The sequence below is a fragment of the Amyelois transitella genome, chromosome 29, assembly GCF_032362555.1.
Source record: "Amyelois transitella isolate CPQ chromosome 29, ilAmyTran1.1, whole genome shotgun sequence".
NCBI classification, from domain to species: Eukaryota; Metazoa; Arthropoda; class Insecta; order Lepidoptera; family Pyralidae; genus Amyelois; species Amyelois transitella.
The window spans coordinates 2,712,117-2,728,418 of record NC_083532.1 but is presented as its reverse complement, the minus strand read 5'-3'; the positions used below and the strand labels follow the sequence as shown (position 1 = coordinate 2,728,418).

The following is a 16,302-nucleotide window of genomic DNA, read 5'->3' as shown; positions in this document are numbered from 1 at the left end:
AGATTAATAAATTTTAATTTAAATTTATAATAAATGTGGAAGAAGTCGAAAGCATAAGCTACTATATTGTATGAGAATTTTTCAATAACTTGCCATTGTCATACTACATAATAAGAATTTGTAACCTTGCTTCATCTAGTTATGCTAATTCCGACCTTCCTGCAAAGGTCATGAGGATTATTTTAGCATGGCAAGTTGTGACGTAATAAGGCTTAAGCAATACTTCTGCCTCCTGACTTTAGTCCTAGTTGCATTCTTACCTCTCTGGAGAGGAGCCCGTGGTAAGCCTTTGACCATGGATCCTGGATTGGCTGAGTCAGGGTCTTACACTTAATCGATGTAAAACGTTGACTAAGCATATATACAAGGAGAGTGTGGAGGAAAATGTCGGAGTGGGAAGACCTAGACGAACGTATCTTGATCAAATTAAGGACGTCCTGCTTAAAAGTACCCGAAACCGCCGAGCTTGCATGAAAAGAGTTATGAATGTGGATGAAGCGAAGGAGGTATGCAGAAATCGTGGCAAGTGGAAAGAGGTAGTCTCTGCCTACCCCTCCGGGAAAGAGGCGTGATTTTATGTATGTATGTGAAACGTGCTAGTTGAAGAGACCGCTTGAGGAACTTCTGTCCCTTTATGTCCGTGTCATAGCAAACAAAATACAGGAGAGCCGCCTAAAGTCTTGCCAGCGATGTCTCTAAGGAACAAATGTGGTCATTCCACCTCCAACTGGCCCAAGAATTAAGAAGAAGCAGCCTTAAAAAAATTGCGTAAGACGCCAATGGATTTGCCGTGTGGCTCCCGCCACAAATAGATAAAGAATAAGAACACTCAATCCGTTAAATCATGAACGTCAATCCGTTAAAGAATAAGAACACTTTTCCGTGGATGTCGTAAAAGGTGACTAAGGGATATGCTTATAAACTTGGGATTCTTCTTTTAGGCGATGGGCTTGCAACCTGTTACTATTTAAATTTCAATTCTATCATCAAGCCAAACGGCTGAACGTGGCATGTTGGTCTTTTCGAGACTGTTGGCTCTGTCTACGCCGCAAGGGAGATAGACGTGATTATGGATTTAAAACTAAGGTTTTTTTCTCCGCTTCCCTGCGGTCGTCATTTATCTACCGTAATAAGTACCCTAAATAGGGTTTAAATCTTGAATGGTACCACCAAAGAAATAGCAATCGTAATATTTAGAGCAAATAATGTATGCAGGTTACTTTTTATAATTACGGAGGCAGAAAGCATTGCGAATATATTGTAAGAGGCGTGTGTTAAATCATTAGAAAGTATAAAATCACTGTTTTGGAACGAGGAAAAGTTTCCGTGAAATAATACTTTACTACCTGTAATGCATGCTGTAACTAAACCCTATAATACCTTATTCTCAGACTGTGCCGTGGGGTTCCCGACATTTAAAATACATAAATAAATATATACGGGACATATTACACAGATTGAGTAAGCCTCGAAGTAAGTTCGAGACTTGTGTGACGAGATACTAACTCAACGATACTGTATTTTATAATAAATACTTGTATAGATAACATCCAAGACCCAGGCCAATCAGAATACGTTATTTTCTCATCATGCCCTGGCCGGGACTTATACCTTTTTTAAGGTATAAGGTAAAATACGGGAGTGCGCACTTTCACTTAGTACAAAAATCATGTTTGAAGAGTTCTAGAGGACAGACCATCTCGTAGCTATGACTACACTAAAGTTCCCGGGGGATTTGCGAAAAACTCGTATTCTTTTGTTGGTAGCGCGAATTTCGAGCGTGTAGGTGGAGCTAAATTCGGGCGGACGAAACTGCGGGTAGAAGCTAGTAAATTATATTTAATTTACATTTCAAATGGCAAATAATCACGAAGAGAGGAATAGATTAAAAGGAATTGTGGTAGAAACTACTAGCAAACGCAGAATCTAATATTCGACAAGGTTTTGTCGCCATTTTGTTATAAGTTGACACATATCGGTGATTCAGACCTCCTTGAGAATGATTTTCTCTTAAAATTGCAGAATAATTATGGTTTTGCAATGTACCTAGATGCCTCATGTAAAAACCTTTTTGTAATAATTATGAGGTACCTATATAAACTGGCTTGCAGTGACCGCAAAGTTTGAAGGTCCAATCATTTTGACATATATTTGTCTTCATTCATTTATTCATATAATCACGTCTATATTCCTTGAGAGGTAGACAGAGCCAGCGGTATTTAAAGACTGATAGACTTTGTTCAGCTGTTGGGCTCAATTATAGAATTGGCGACTTAGGGAAAGGCTTTTAAATTAAGGTTTCTTCTTGTAGACTATGGGCTAGCAATCTGTCACTATTTTAATCACAATTCCATCATAAAGCCAAACAGCGTGGCCCATTCAGTTTTTTCCAGACTGGTAGCTTAGTCTACCTCGCAAGGGATATAGACGTAACTACATGTATGTATGTAAAATAAACAGACAAAGATGAAACTAACAAGAAGTCTAAAGTCAGAATGTGTCAAATGCATAACCGAGCTAAACTTAATAACTAATTTGCGTATAATGGTTTCCACTTAACTAAAGCGTTTAAGAGGCCATTACTGGAAATGACTAGTCATCCCATAGAAGGGCCACATGAAGAGTTTTATTTCAAACTAGCTGTGCTCGCAACTTCGTCCGCGTGAAATAGTTATTACGGGCATTATTGAAGCCTAAGGGCTTCAATAATGCCCGTAATAACTAAGGAAGAATAATTTTCTTCGTTTTTTTCACATTTTCCATTATTTCTTTGCTCCTTGTAGTTGCAGCGTGATGTTAATTGCCTTAAGCCTTCCTCGATAAATGGTCTATTCAACGCAAAAATAATTTTTCAATTCGAACCAGTAGTTCCTGTGATTAGCGCGTTCAAACAAACAAACAAACTCTTCAGCTTTATAATATTAGTATAGATAGAAAAAATATATATTTTTATTATTCTCTTGTAGTCGTCACGCTTTATCATTATAACCGCAATCTTCTTCACCTTGGCGTACTGGAGAGGATCCCAGGGTGCGTCTTTTAACCATGATCTTGGATTAGGAAATCCAGGGGTAAACACGGTATTTTTGAACAATAAACATGCAGCAATTAAACAAATTGCCTTATTTTCAGAGCTGTCCGTCACGACGGTAGCGACAGCAACAGAAGCAGACTCAACGACGTGGCCGGGTGCGCTTGCGCCGCTCGACACGCTGACCGTAGCGTGCGAGCGGGACAGCATGCATGTCACCGTCTCGCTCGCTCACGTGCCTCATGCCTCGCATATAGACAGGTTTGCATTATTACATGGACTTTTATGTGCTAGATAAGTAAAGTTTAAGACACTCAAGTTTTCATGTAAAAGTATTTTCGATTAAATTTCGAAGTAATTTTAAAATAAAATTCATGGCTGTTTTTCTGGGAATTTCAGACAGTTTTAGGAAATTCCGACAAGACTAGAAGCCCCAGATAAACTTAAAGATATTTTTTTTATTGAATCCATGTACAAATTGATTTCTTTTTCGCATTACAGGGTACATGTAGATGTCACGAGAAGCGGAGAAAATCTTTTATTGCCATCTTGCAATAGCATGCAAAATCTAATAGGTGCATAAAATTAAAAAGATTTATGTATAACTATACGTTATTTCTACAAATTCTACTTGGCACATCTAGTATTTTAAATCAATAAAAGTCTATGCCCGCGAGCCAGAGACAATCCAACTATTTATGTCGTGGCAAAAGAATTAAAGGGCATTCAGCCAATGCCATTTTATTTTCTTTTGGATTCTTTAAGATACTTTAGCGGCCAGTTATTTGTACCGACTGAGCACAAGCTATTTGTACAGCTAAGTAGGTTTATTCTCGAGTTATTTATAGAATGACCAAGGTTTTTTGGGTTTAGTGAAACCATAATAATTTTAATGGCTTTAAAGTAAAAGGATAGCAAGGAATTAAAATAAACTGTTTACCTCGTAAGGATAAAGACGTGATTAAATGTATATTATAAAATATGTAAGTAAAATGAATACCTTTAAAGTAAGAAGTGTGCTTATATACATACATACATACATACACGTCTATATCTCCTACGGGGTAGACGGAGCTAACAGACATGAAAAGACTCAGTTCAAATGTTTGTCTCAGTGGTTGGTAGCCCGTTGCCTGAAAAAAAGGATCCCAAGCTTATAAGCCCATCACTTAGTCGCCTTTTACAATATCCATAGGGAAAGAGATAGAGTGATAAGGGAATGTTGTGATGTGAAAGAAGATGTAGTTACAGGAATAGAAAAGGGTATGTTAAGATGGTTCGGTCATGTGGAGAGGATGAATGAAAGCAGGTTGACTAAGCAGATATACAAGAAGAGTGTGGAGGGAAAGGTCGGAGTGGGAAGACCTAGACGAACGTATCTTGATCAAATTAAGGACGTCCTGGTAAAGGGTCAGGTCAAAAGTACCCGAAACCGCCGAGCTTGTATGAAGAGAGTTATGAATGTGGACGAAGCGAAAGAAGTATGCAGAGATCGTGGCAAGTGGAAAGAGGTAGTCTCTGCCTACCCCTCCGGGAAAGAGGCGTGATTTTATGTATGTATGTATGTAAAGAGATAGAGTGTACTACGCCCATATTTATTTATGACTTCCATGTCTACAGTTTATTTCAAAACTGTAAATATTCAGTTCCGTGCATACTCGTGCTTGACCGTTTTTTATATTTATTTATATTATTTTACTTTACAAAAAAATATTTAAATTCATCTGTACAACATAATATTATAAATATGGAAGTGTGTTTGTTCAAAAAACTATTGAACAATTCACCATAAAATCTCGCAAACTAATATATGGACATGTAATACTTTTCACACTCACACATACAATCCATGTTAATACATAATGAACAATAAATAAATCATATTATTTTCTCTCTTTTAGTGAATTTGAGACGTTCAACGGTATAGTGTACCCCGCGGGGCTAGGCAGCAACTCCTCCTGCCTGCGGGAGTACGTCCACGCGAGAGGAGACCTCCAGTACTCGCTGCCTCTGAAAGGGTGCAACACTATGTCTACTGATCACGTGAGTTTATTACGTCACACGCCAGCGACCAATCACAGCGAAGAGATAAGTCGCGCTAATTAAATAACTATGTACATAACTTGCGATGAATTAACTGATGCTCTTACGGTGAGGGAAACCATCGTGAGGAAACCTGCACATTCAGGCAACTAAGCAATAGCAGCGAAGTATCGCAATTACGAAGATTTCACGGATTGGAGCATAAATACAACCTTCTCCTCAACATCGTGGAGCCGCGGTTCCCCAGGCATAACACCTAGCCTGGCGGAAGATCTTCCCTTTGGTGGCGGTTACAGGGTAGACATTAAACCTTAACAGTTAAACTGATACTGTTTGTTTGTTTGTAATATCTTTATTGCATAGAAATTTACACAGTAACAAGAAAATAGTAAATACATAGTTTTAATACTGTTTTACTGACATTATTCGTAAGTAAGCTTAGAACCTAAAAAAATCATAATTTTCCTTGCAGACTACGCAAATAAAACCACTACCAAAGATAGTCATAAATAACTGTCAGCGATGGACGACTAAAGAATGATTTACATTCCCGTCAAGTTTTTTCGGTGTGGGTTCACAGATAATACTGATTTCTATAAAAGGTCCCCAATGTTTGTCTGAACCCAATATTTGGTTAACGTCTTGAGGCCGTCTGACGTCGTTTACTTTTCGTGCGTTTACTCTTTGGCTTTGTTTTTTTTTTTTATTTAGATTGCTCCATTCATATCATCTATGTATCCTATTTGCATTAACGCAGTTTTTTATTCATAACAGTTAATTTTTAGGGTTCCGTACCTAAAAGGTGAAAACAAAACACTATAACTAAGACTCCGCTGTCTGTCCGTTACTCTGTCACCAGGCTGCATCTGATACGGGATAGATACAAAGCTGAAATTTTATTTATGTATTTCATATGTGGCCGTTAAAACAAAAAATATTAAAAATATAATATAATAAGGGAGTATATACAATAAAAATGTTTCTTTCATATTTTTTTGCACAATATTATAAACGGTAACAGGTAGACGCTTAAAATTTTCACACAATATGTTCTGGTAAAAAATATACCAGAAAATATTGTATGAAAAGTTTACCTTTCAAAATAATAAGTAAATAACAATAAAGTTATTGTTAAAGGCTCCCATACAACAATCCTTTTTTTTGCAATTTTTATAGTTAATTTTAATATTTTTCTAATAGGTAGAAACGTGAATAATAAAAAATACTTAAATATTTAAGTAACAAACTTGGTGATGATGCGGAACCCTTCGTGCGCGAGTCCAGCTCGCACTTAGCCGGTATTTTTTATTCATTACCATTACATTTTTGTGCCTATTATAAGTACCTGGCACGATGGTTTATACAAACGTTGTTTGGTTCTAAAGGTTTTTTATTCCAAAAATGATAGGTGCATTCGATAATACTGGTACATATAAACACATTTTTTATCCCTCATGGGCTTAGATCAAATAGTCACGGGGCAGACAGAGCCAACAGTCTTGCAAGACCGAAAGAAAAAATGAGCTGTAAGGCTTAATGATGGAATTGAGATACGTTGGATTTTGATTAAATTTTGCTTAAATTAGCATCATTTTGCAATTGGTAGGGATTTTTTTCATGTAAGTTTTGGTTCGCTTGGAAATAATATTAGCGATAGTTATAAATTTATAGCTCAACAATTTAGTTCTCTATGATATAAATTACACATCTAGTTCATCGCAATGTAATTTTTGCTTGCACAATCTTGAATTATTATGAATTATCGTATTACCTCATGTAGGAAACGATGTATAAAAAGTTAACATCACGACATCGTGATGGTAGCACAGAGCACTGCCACGCGCGTGGTCAATCGCCTTTGCTTTGTGCAAATTAGACCACTTAGCGAGAGAAAAATAATAAAACGAATAAACATAATTTTAACCTACTTTGCTAGAAGGCGGGTTCTGAATATCTAGGGTAAAGCTTAAACTTGAAAATGGAATGAAAGGATTTTAGTTTTTCTTAGTTTCAATCTAAAATTTATATCCAATAATTCTCGTAATCCGCTAAAAGGATCATGTAGAATTACTTTCTCCAATTTTCCTCAGGAATACATTATGTATACGTTTAATAGATTCCAAAAAGTATAAAAAGAGAAGAACTGTATTTTAAATAAGTAATTTATAAACTCAAAATATGTCAGTTTTGATTAAATTTGGCTCAGTGATAGACTTTCAAAAGTAACATGGATTTAATTTTCTCACTCAATCAGTACACGAAATGTAAGATGTACTTATGATTTCGCAAAAACATGGCGTTCCTCCAATTGTTACACTAACAAGTTCCCACGACTTCGTCCGCGTTCAATGCAACAGAATTGTGTTATTTGCACAAGGCATTCTGAAATTGGACGTAATTATTACAATAAAATGACGTGCCTGTGGCTTCTCTTGCGTAAAATTATAATAGCAATGCATACAAACATACATACCTACATCTATGTGTTTAGGGTAAATGTTAGTAACTTTGATCGTTTGTTTGTTTATAGGTAAGTGTCAATCTTCGGATGCGGTGTGGTTCCCGGCACCAATACAAAAAAGAATAGGACCACTCCATCTCTTTCCCATGGATGTCGTAAAAGGCGACTAAGGGATAGGCTTACAAACTTGGGATTCTTTTGTAGGCGACGGGCCAACAACCTGTCACTAGTTGAATCTCAATTCTATCATTAAGCCAAATAGCTGAACGTGGCCATTTAGTCTTTCAAGACTGTTGGCTCTGTCTACCCCGCAAGGGATATAGACGTGACCATATGTATGTATGTATGTATGTCAATCTTCGGAATGGTCCTGTCTATTCCGTACGAGATGAAGACGTGATTACATGTGTGTAAAATTACATATAGTTTACAAACTTTACGTACTGTCGCGGCCATCTTAACTTAATTTAATATTAAAAGTGCATCGTTGCGTTTACTTCTGTTGCACGACTCCACGCATGCGCCGTGCCTACGCCAGGGCGCTGCAATTAGAATATTCATGACTCACTAGAACAGGTTAAGGCACTTTGGAATCGACAATAGACGGATGGGATGTTATAAATAAATAAACTGTTTTTATTTTATTTGTGCCGTGTGGTTTCCGGCACCAATAAATAAAAGAATAGGACCCCTCCGTCTCATTCCCATGGATATCGTAAAAGGTGGCTAAGGGATAGGCTTATAAACTTGGAATTCTTCTTGAACGGGCTAGTAACCGGTCACTATTTTAATCTCAATTAATGAAAATGAGAAGGTAGGTCCTACTTATTCTCTTTGCTTTAGTCCCGGTTGCATCCTCACCACTCTGGAGAGGAGCCCGGGGTAAGCCTTTGACCATGGATCCTGTTTTTTACACGAAGCGACTCCCATCTGACCTCTGCAACCTTAACGAGGGAACCTAACCCGTATTGTATCATACCCATGGTTGCAAATTCTGTTACCTTAATGTGCAAGCTTCCTTAAGATGCTTTCCCTCACCGTAAGACCATCAGTTAGTGTTCAAACTAATGTACATAACTTCGGAAGGAGTCACCTTCCTACATATTAACGTAATACCTAATGTCCTCACATATCTACTGACATTTCGCATATGGTAGCCTCTAAAACAGCATTATATATGGTCTAGCAATGACAAACCAGCAATGTTGCGCCTACGCAGTCATTAACTATGTTAGTCACTGTTTTGTAATACTAACATAGCGATGGGCGAAAACTATTTTAGAACTCTCAATTTCTGATTATATCTATACTAATATTATAAAGCTGAAGAGTTTTTTTGTTTGTTTGAACGCGTTAATCTTAAGAATACTGGTTCGAATTGAAAAATTCCTTTTTCGTTGAACGGCCATTAATCGAGGAAGGCTTTAGGCTATATAACATCTCGCTGTAACTATAAGGAGCAAAGAAATAATGGAATATGTGAAAAAACGGGGAATATTATTAATCCTTGAGGGCTTCAATGATGCCCAAAATAACTATTTCATGCGGAAGAAGTCGCGGGCACAGCTAGTACATTAATATGGAGGAAAGCCAAGAAAAAATATAAATGAAGGACACTCCACTTAACTCTCAAGAAGACATTTATACATACGCATAATCATGTCTTAATCCCTTACGGGGAAGACAGTACCATTACTCTTGAAAAATCTCAAGGTTTCATCTGTTTGGCTTAATGATGGAATTGAGATTTAAATAGTGACAGGTTGCTAGCCCATCGCCTAAAAGAAGAATCTCAAGTTTATTTGCCTATCCCTTGATTGACTTTTACAATATGCACAGGAAGAGAAGCAGCTGGCAAACGCAATGTTTTTTCTTCGCTACCACACCCAGCATAGAATTTACGCTAGATGCATATGTGAATTAGTCGCCTTTTACGATAAAAGTTCTCTTATCATAACTTTACATAAAATCACGCCTTTTTCCCAGAGGGGTAGGCAGGCAGAGACTCCATCTTTCCACTTCTTTGCATATTTCCTTCGCTTCATCCTCATTCATAACTCTGTTCATGCAAGCTCAGCGGTTTCGACGAAAGTAAGAAACAAGAACATTAACCACTTTTCGATTACGTAAAATTGGCTTGAAGGAGGTCAGACCTCCTTTTTAAACTCGATCACAAACCGGATTGTGGTTTATGTGACAGCGATCCCCATAAACTTCACTACGAAGTGGATATTTATTTATTTAAGTCCCACAGACCCCACATTACAAAATTGACCCCGGATTTCTACTTTGATATAAAGTATAGATTTATTATTATTTATTAGTTGTGATTGATGGATGGGTAATAGGTAGACAGACAGTCTTTGTGCTTACTACCCCGCCATTCCAATCTCGTCTACACGATCTCATTACACAACACTTTCGCTCGAAAATTTACAAATTGAAACGGTACACACTGCATGAAGCAATAGGTACATTGTTTGCTAAGAAAATGTGAAATTTGTGTTAAAATAGATCTTTTATTGAGCTTTTTTCTAAGGAACAAGTGCCGTGTGGTTCCCGGCAGTAAAAGTAAAAAAATAGTAGGTCTACTCCATCTATTTCCCATGGATGTCATAAAATGCGACTAAGGGATAGGCTTATAAACTTGTGATTCTTCTTTTAGGCGACGAGCTTGCAACCTGTCGCTATATGAATCTTAATTCTATGTCAGAGAAGGTTCCGGGTTCGAATCCCGGCCAGAGCATGATGAGAAACGAACATTCTCTATTTGCCTGGGTCTTGGATGTTTATCTATATAAATATTTATCATAAACTATAGTATCGTTGAGTTAGCATCTCGTAACACAAGTTTCGAACTTACTTCGAGGGTAAATCAATCTGTGTACATAATTTGTTTTTATATATGTGTATATGTATATACATACATAATTAAAAGCCTTAAAGAGAGGTGTAGGTTTCGTTAACATGAGCAATATATTTATTTATTTATTTAAAACTTTACTGCACAAAAAAATATGTACAAAAGGCGGACTTAATGCCGTTATTTAACTAATTAGTTTCTCAAACTGTTTAATAAAATTCGCAATAAATATATAGGTATTATGTTATAACGAAAAGGCCAAAATTAGGAAACCTAATTATCTAATGTTTTATTCATATGTCGTAAACATAATATCTAAGTTTCAGCAATTCAAATGTCAAATGAAAGGCGTTGTTATGCAAGATCAGCGGTTTCTTCAGATCTATATATGTACATAATATATATATTATATACATATATCTATATTGACGTCTATTTTCTTTGCGGGGTAGACAGAGCTGACAGTCTCGATAAGACTAAAAGGCCAAGTTCAACTGTAGGTATCTGCTGTTCTTCAGATCATAGATAGTTATCCTACTACTATTATAAAGGCGAAAGTTTGTATGGATGTATGGATGTTTGTTACTCTTTCACGCAAAAACTACTGAACCGATTACCATGAAATTTGGTATGTAGGTAGCTGAAGACCCAGAATAACACATAGGCTACTTTTTATCCCAGAGTTCCCGCGGGATTGATAGGGTTTCCATGCGGACGAAGTCGCGGGCGGCCTCTAGTTTATTTATATGTCATTTTTCGATGCTGGTCTAGTGGCTAAGAAAATATACAGTGCGTGCTAGCTTCTTTTTATTTCGTCAGATTGTAAAAGTCGATTAAGGCAAATTTTAATAAACATAGGATTCTTGTTTAGAGCGATGGGCTAGCAAACTGTCTATATTTGAACTTCAATTCCATCATTTGGCCATACAGCAGGCACGCGGCCCCTCAGTCTTTTCTAGACTGATAGGTTCTGTCTACCCCGTAAAAATATATATTTTTATTAATCTATTATTTCTATTTATGGCACTGTCAAGGTAATATACTAAGTACTTTATATTGATAAAAAGCTATGCGTAAATGGAATCCATAATGATACCTGATTATATTCTTGCTCAAACGAAAAATACTTTTTTTATATGTTGAAGATACAAAAAGAGATAAAAGCATACAAGATAGCCTTACGGCGACCATACTAGAGCGACGCCTCTGCAAGGCCACATAAAGGCCACTTGTCTTTCTCCGAGACATACGTGTATTTTACTGGTAAAAATATGATCTGATTGAAACTTTTAAATTTGTTGGTTGGTTTTTTTGTTGAGGTTGCTAGCCCATCGCCTAAAAAAGAATCCCATGTTTGTAAGCCCTTAGTCGCCTTTTACGACTTCCATGGGAAAGAGATGGAGTGGTCCTATTCTTTTTTGTATTGGTGCCGGGAACCACACGACACTTTTTGTATTGGTGCCGGGAACCACACGGCATAATTTTGAAACTTGAGATAAAAGCTAGTGCTTTAAGCAATGACAACAGGCAATTATTGTTTGTTGTGAACTTTTCATAACAGAATATCTTTTTTAAAACTGTAATATAATTATTGATTCAATATCCGGTTACCGTTATATTTCATTAACGATTCCGTCGATCCACATCCTAATTTCGTGGCGGATGTGACGTCACATCCCCCTATTGTAAGTGCGTGAAGTCGTCGGAACCGTGACCGGTAGGGAACAGGTTCTTTTTAGCTTTTTAGCTATTCTTGATGACTCATACACGATCGATGAAAGCTATCTTTTCCAGTAATATAAATAAATAAATAAAATCACGCCCGATTCCCGGATGAGTAGACAGAGACTACATCTTTTCAAATTGCTGCAAATCTACTTATTTCGCTTCATTCATAACTTCCTTCATGCAAGGTTTAAAGTGTGAAAAGTTGACATGTGACAGAGTTGAGGCACCAAGTTGATAATAAATGGAAAAATACATGAAAATTTAGAGACAAAGACTTTTCATGGTCACATTTGGACTTGGCTCTGCTCCAGCGGGAAAGTCTAGAAAAAAAAAGTTTAAATGTCTTATGTCTTCTGGACACCTTATACCGGAATACCCAGTCGGTTTCGAAAGTCCAATTCCTTGTTCCTTTCCTAGAATTCCAAGGTTCTGAATTTGGTTAAAAATAAATATAGGTATCCGTGGTTTTTGGATCTAAAAAAATATATTTAAAAGAAAGAAAGAAAAATCTTTATTTGGCGCAAGATGTAACATAACATTTTCATTCATAAACAGAGATAAAAATGAAAAATAAAAAAATATTAAAAATAATTATTTCACATTATATTACTAGTTGTTGTTGTGGATGAAGCGAAGAAAGTATGCAGAGATCGTGGCAAGTGGAAAGAGGTAGTCTCTGCCTACCCCTCCGGGAAAGAGGCGTGATTTTATGTATGTATGTATGTATTAGGTACTAGTTTGGAGGTTTGGATGGCCATCCATGTGAATAACTTGAACACTTCTGTGATGATTTTGACGGCCTCTGTGGCGCAGCGGTAGTGCGCTTGTCTGTGACACCGGAGGTCTCGGGTTCGAATCCCGGCCAGGGCATGATGAGGAACGAACTTTCTCTGATTGGCCTGGGTCTTGGATGTTTATCTATATAAGTATTTATTATAAAAATATAGTATCGTTGAGTTAGTATCTTGTAACACAAGTGTCAAACTTACTACGAGGCTAACTCAATCTGTGTAATTCGTCCCGTATATATTTATTTATTTATTATATTACATCTTTGTTGCAGGACGACGGCACGGTGGAATACTACAACAACATCATAGTCCAGCCTCACCTGAAGCTGGTGACGGGCCAGGGGCGAGGGTACCACGTCCGCTGCCGGTATTCGCGCCGGGACATCACGCAGTTCCACCTGTTCAGGCCCAGGGCTGACAGGCTGAGTTCCGGGGACATCGATAATAATATGTAAGCTACTCGTAATAACCTGTCATTATCTGAATATCAATTCCATCAGTTGAACGTGGTTTTCAGTTTATTCGAGTCTGTTGACTCTATCTACCCCGTAAAGGATAATGACAAGATCTTATATCCTTGTAGGGACGACCAAAAACCTGAAGGTTCCACTCATGACCAGAATACTAAAGTAAGCCATCATAATCCTCCTGGCGGTAATCAAAGTTGCATCTTCACCTTTTCTGGGAGAAGCCTTGATCACAATCCTGCATCCGTAGCATGACACGCGCGACGCCATTTTTATCGCGCGAAAACCTATCGCTGTCCCGTTTCACGTGATAATAAATGGCGAAACAGGGATACTAAGATTTTCACGCGATAAAAACGGCACCGCGCGTGCCTTCCTAAGAAGGGGGAGGTGTGTAAGTCAGGTACCTAAAAGTACGGAGATCAAACACGGCGTTACATCAACTTTGAAACTCATTACATACATATCATCACGTCTATATCCCTTACGGGGTAGACAGAGCCAACAGTCTTGAAAAGACTGAAAGGCCACGTTCAGCTATTTGGCTTAATGATAGAATTGAGATTCAAATAGTGACAGGTTGCTAGCCTGTCGCCTAAAAGAGAATCCCAAGTTTGTAAGCCTATCCCTTAGTCGCCTTTTACGACATCCATGGGAAAGAGATGGAGTGGTCCTATTCTTCTTTTTATTGGTGCCGGGAACCACACGGCACTGCCGGGAACCACACGTCACTGAAAGATACAAACTCATTCTTTGTATCTTTCAGTTCAAAAATTACCTACAATAATAAAACCTAATACATTACGTTGTTACAGCGATGAATTTGACGAGGAGTCGGGTTTGCTGCCGTCTGTCACCATGAAGATTTACAAAGGGGATCCTAAAGATAACCATGTAAGTTTGTCGAAAGGTAAGGTCTCTAACAAGAAATTGTCACAGACATTCTACAGGGGGCCTTAGTTAAAATGAACGTAATGTTTTTCAGATACGTAGTGGTTGTATAAAAAAAATTAAATAGCACAAGCTATTTACTTATAAATATATACCAACACATATTGTGACTTAACCTTCCCATATCTGGGACTTTAGACTGAATTTAACGTTAAACAGTCCATTCTAACTGGCACCCTCTGTCACTGAACTTCGGGGCCGAAGATGTTTCATCATAGCGACATTCATCAGTCTTTGCACATTCTTTATATCAGACTGTTGGCTCCCCCGGAAGTGATATAGACGTGATTATATGTATGTGTTCGCGACAAAAAAATTACCTGAGTTTTTAACATATGTTGCTGGCCTGATGCCAATTCTATATGGATTTTTATTTAGCTTTCCTTTAATAGACACAAGTTTACTTTTACTTTTTGCCAGCGTCACAGAGGCAAAACGAGAAACTCACTGAAAAATCGAGATAGCATTAACAGAGTGAATCTCTTTGGAGAGAATTAACTGAGTGAATCTCTTTGGAGAGAATTAACTGAGTGAATCTCTTTGGAAAGAATTAACTGAGTGAATCTCTTTGGAGAGAATTAACTGAGTGAATCTCTTTGGAGAGAATTAACTGAGTGAATCTCTTTGGAGAGAATTAACTGAGTGAATCTCTTTGGAGAGAATTAACTGAGTGAATCTCTTTGGAGAGAATTAACTGAGTGAATCTCTTTGGAGAGAATTAACTGAGTGAATCTCTTTGGAGATAATTAACTGAGTGAATCTCTTTGGAGAGAATTAACTGAGTGAATCTCTTTGGATTTCAGATAGCTTCCAGCGTAAAGATTGGTGACACCCTGAGCCTGGTGGTCTCCCTGGAGAAGCAGCGGCAGTACGGACTGCTGGTGTCGGAGTGCGCCGTGAAAGACGGGCTGGGCTGGGCTGAACAGAGCCTTATAGCTGATGATGGGTACGTTTGTAAAATTGTATTTTTACGACCTAAAACAAGTTGTTAGGTTCTGGGCTCGACCACCATCCATTTGGGTACATTTATACGCATTACGGCCAATTCTCATAATGGCATATAAATGGCATGCAATTCTCATAATGGCATACAAAATTTGTTTTGACGCATAGGTTAGCAATCAAACTAATGTAGATACAGTGGGCCACATAGAAAAGTAGGTATACTTTCGTAGCATACATAACTCAAAACAGTCATTGGTATATCCACGGTTTTAAACCTATGCAACACGCATTTTAGCAACCTATCACTATTTGAATCTCAATTCAAACCAAACAGCTGAACGCGGCCTAGTCTTTTCAAGTAGCTCTGTCTACCCCCCAAGGGGTATATATGTTCTCTATGTACTCACGTATATAACATCTATTTCTCAATCCACAGATGTCCATTAGACGGCGAAATAATGGGAATGTTCCAATACTCCGGCGACAAGCAAGAAGCCAGTGTGTCTTTCCCAGCCCACAAGTTCCCGTACACGGCTAGCGTCTACTACACTTGCGAGGTCAAACTGTGTGACCTCAATCACCCTACGGACTGTGTAAGTACCTACTACTAAACTACTTCTAGGTAATCATAATAATTCTATAGACGAAGATATTTAAGTAGAATTTTTAGCCAACGAAATTTGATCCGTATGGTTTTGGCTATCATATACTTGGAAGGTCAACCTGTGTGATTGTGCAAGTTGACAGGCCAATTTTGAGGAAGAAGATATAGTAAGGTATAGAAATAAGTACAGTAGAGTGAAATTCTTGTTCTTCCTTCCCGCAAAAATTCTAGAAAATCCACTCTTAGTACATTTAAAATCACTAATGTAGCAGCTAGACAGCGGTTTTGTCTGTCTCCTCTAGCCCCAAATTAATAAAAAAGATTAAGTGGGGCGGTTTTAGCTTCTACTATTTTAACATACATACATATGGTCACGTCTATATCCCTTGTGGGGTAGACAGAGCCAACAGTCTTGAAA

The 16,302-nt window shown here is 37.7% G+C and overlaps 1 protein-coding gene across 1 annotated transcript in view; it reads left to right on the top strand.

Moving 5' to 3' along the window:
• The window catches only part of LOC106129482 (uncharacterized), a 43,093-nt gene that overhangs the window by 24,116 nt on the left and 2,675 nt on the right, over positions 1-16,302 (top strand). Inside the window, exons 3-8 of the mRNA XM_013328051.2 lie at positions 3,133-3,292; positions 4,933-5,074; positions 13,190-13,368; positions 14,200-14,278; positions 15,139-15,281; positions 15,717-15,873. Coding sequence (XP_013183505.2) covers positions 3,133-3,292; positions 4,933-5,074; positions 13,190-13,368; positions 14,200-14,278; positions 15,139-15,281; positions 15,717-15,873 — 860 coding nt within the window. The remainder of the gene's footprint in view (positions 1-3,132; positions 3,293-4,932; positions 5,075-13,189; positions 13,369-14,199; positions 14,279-15,138; positions 15,282-15,716; positions 15,874-16,302) is intronic.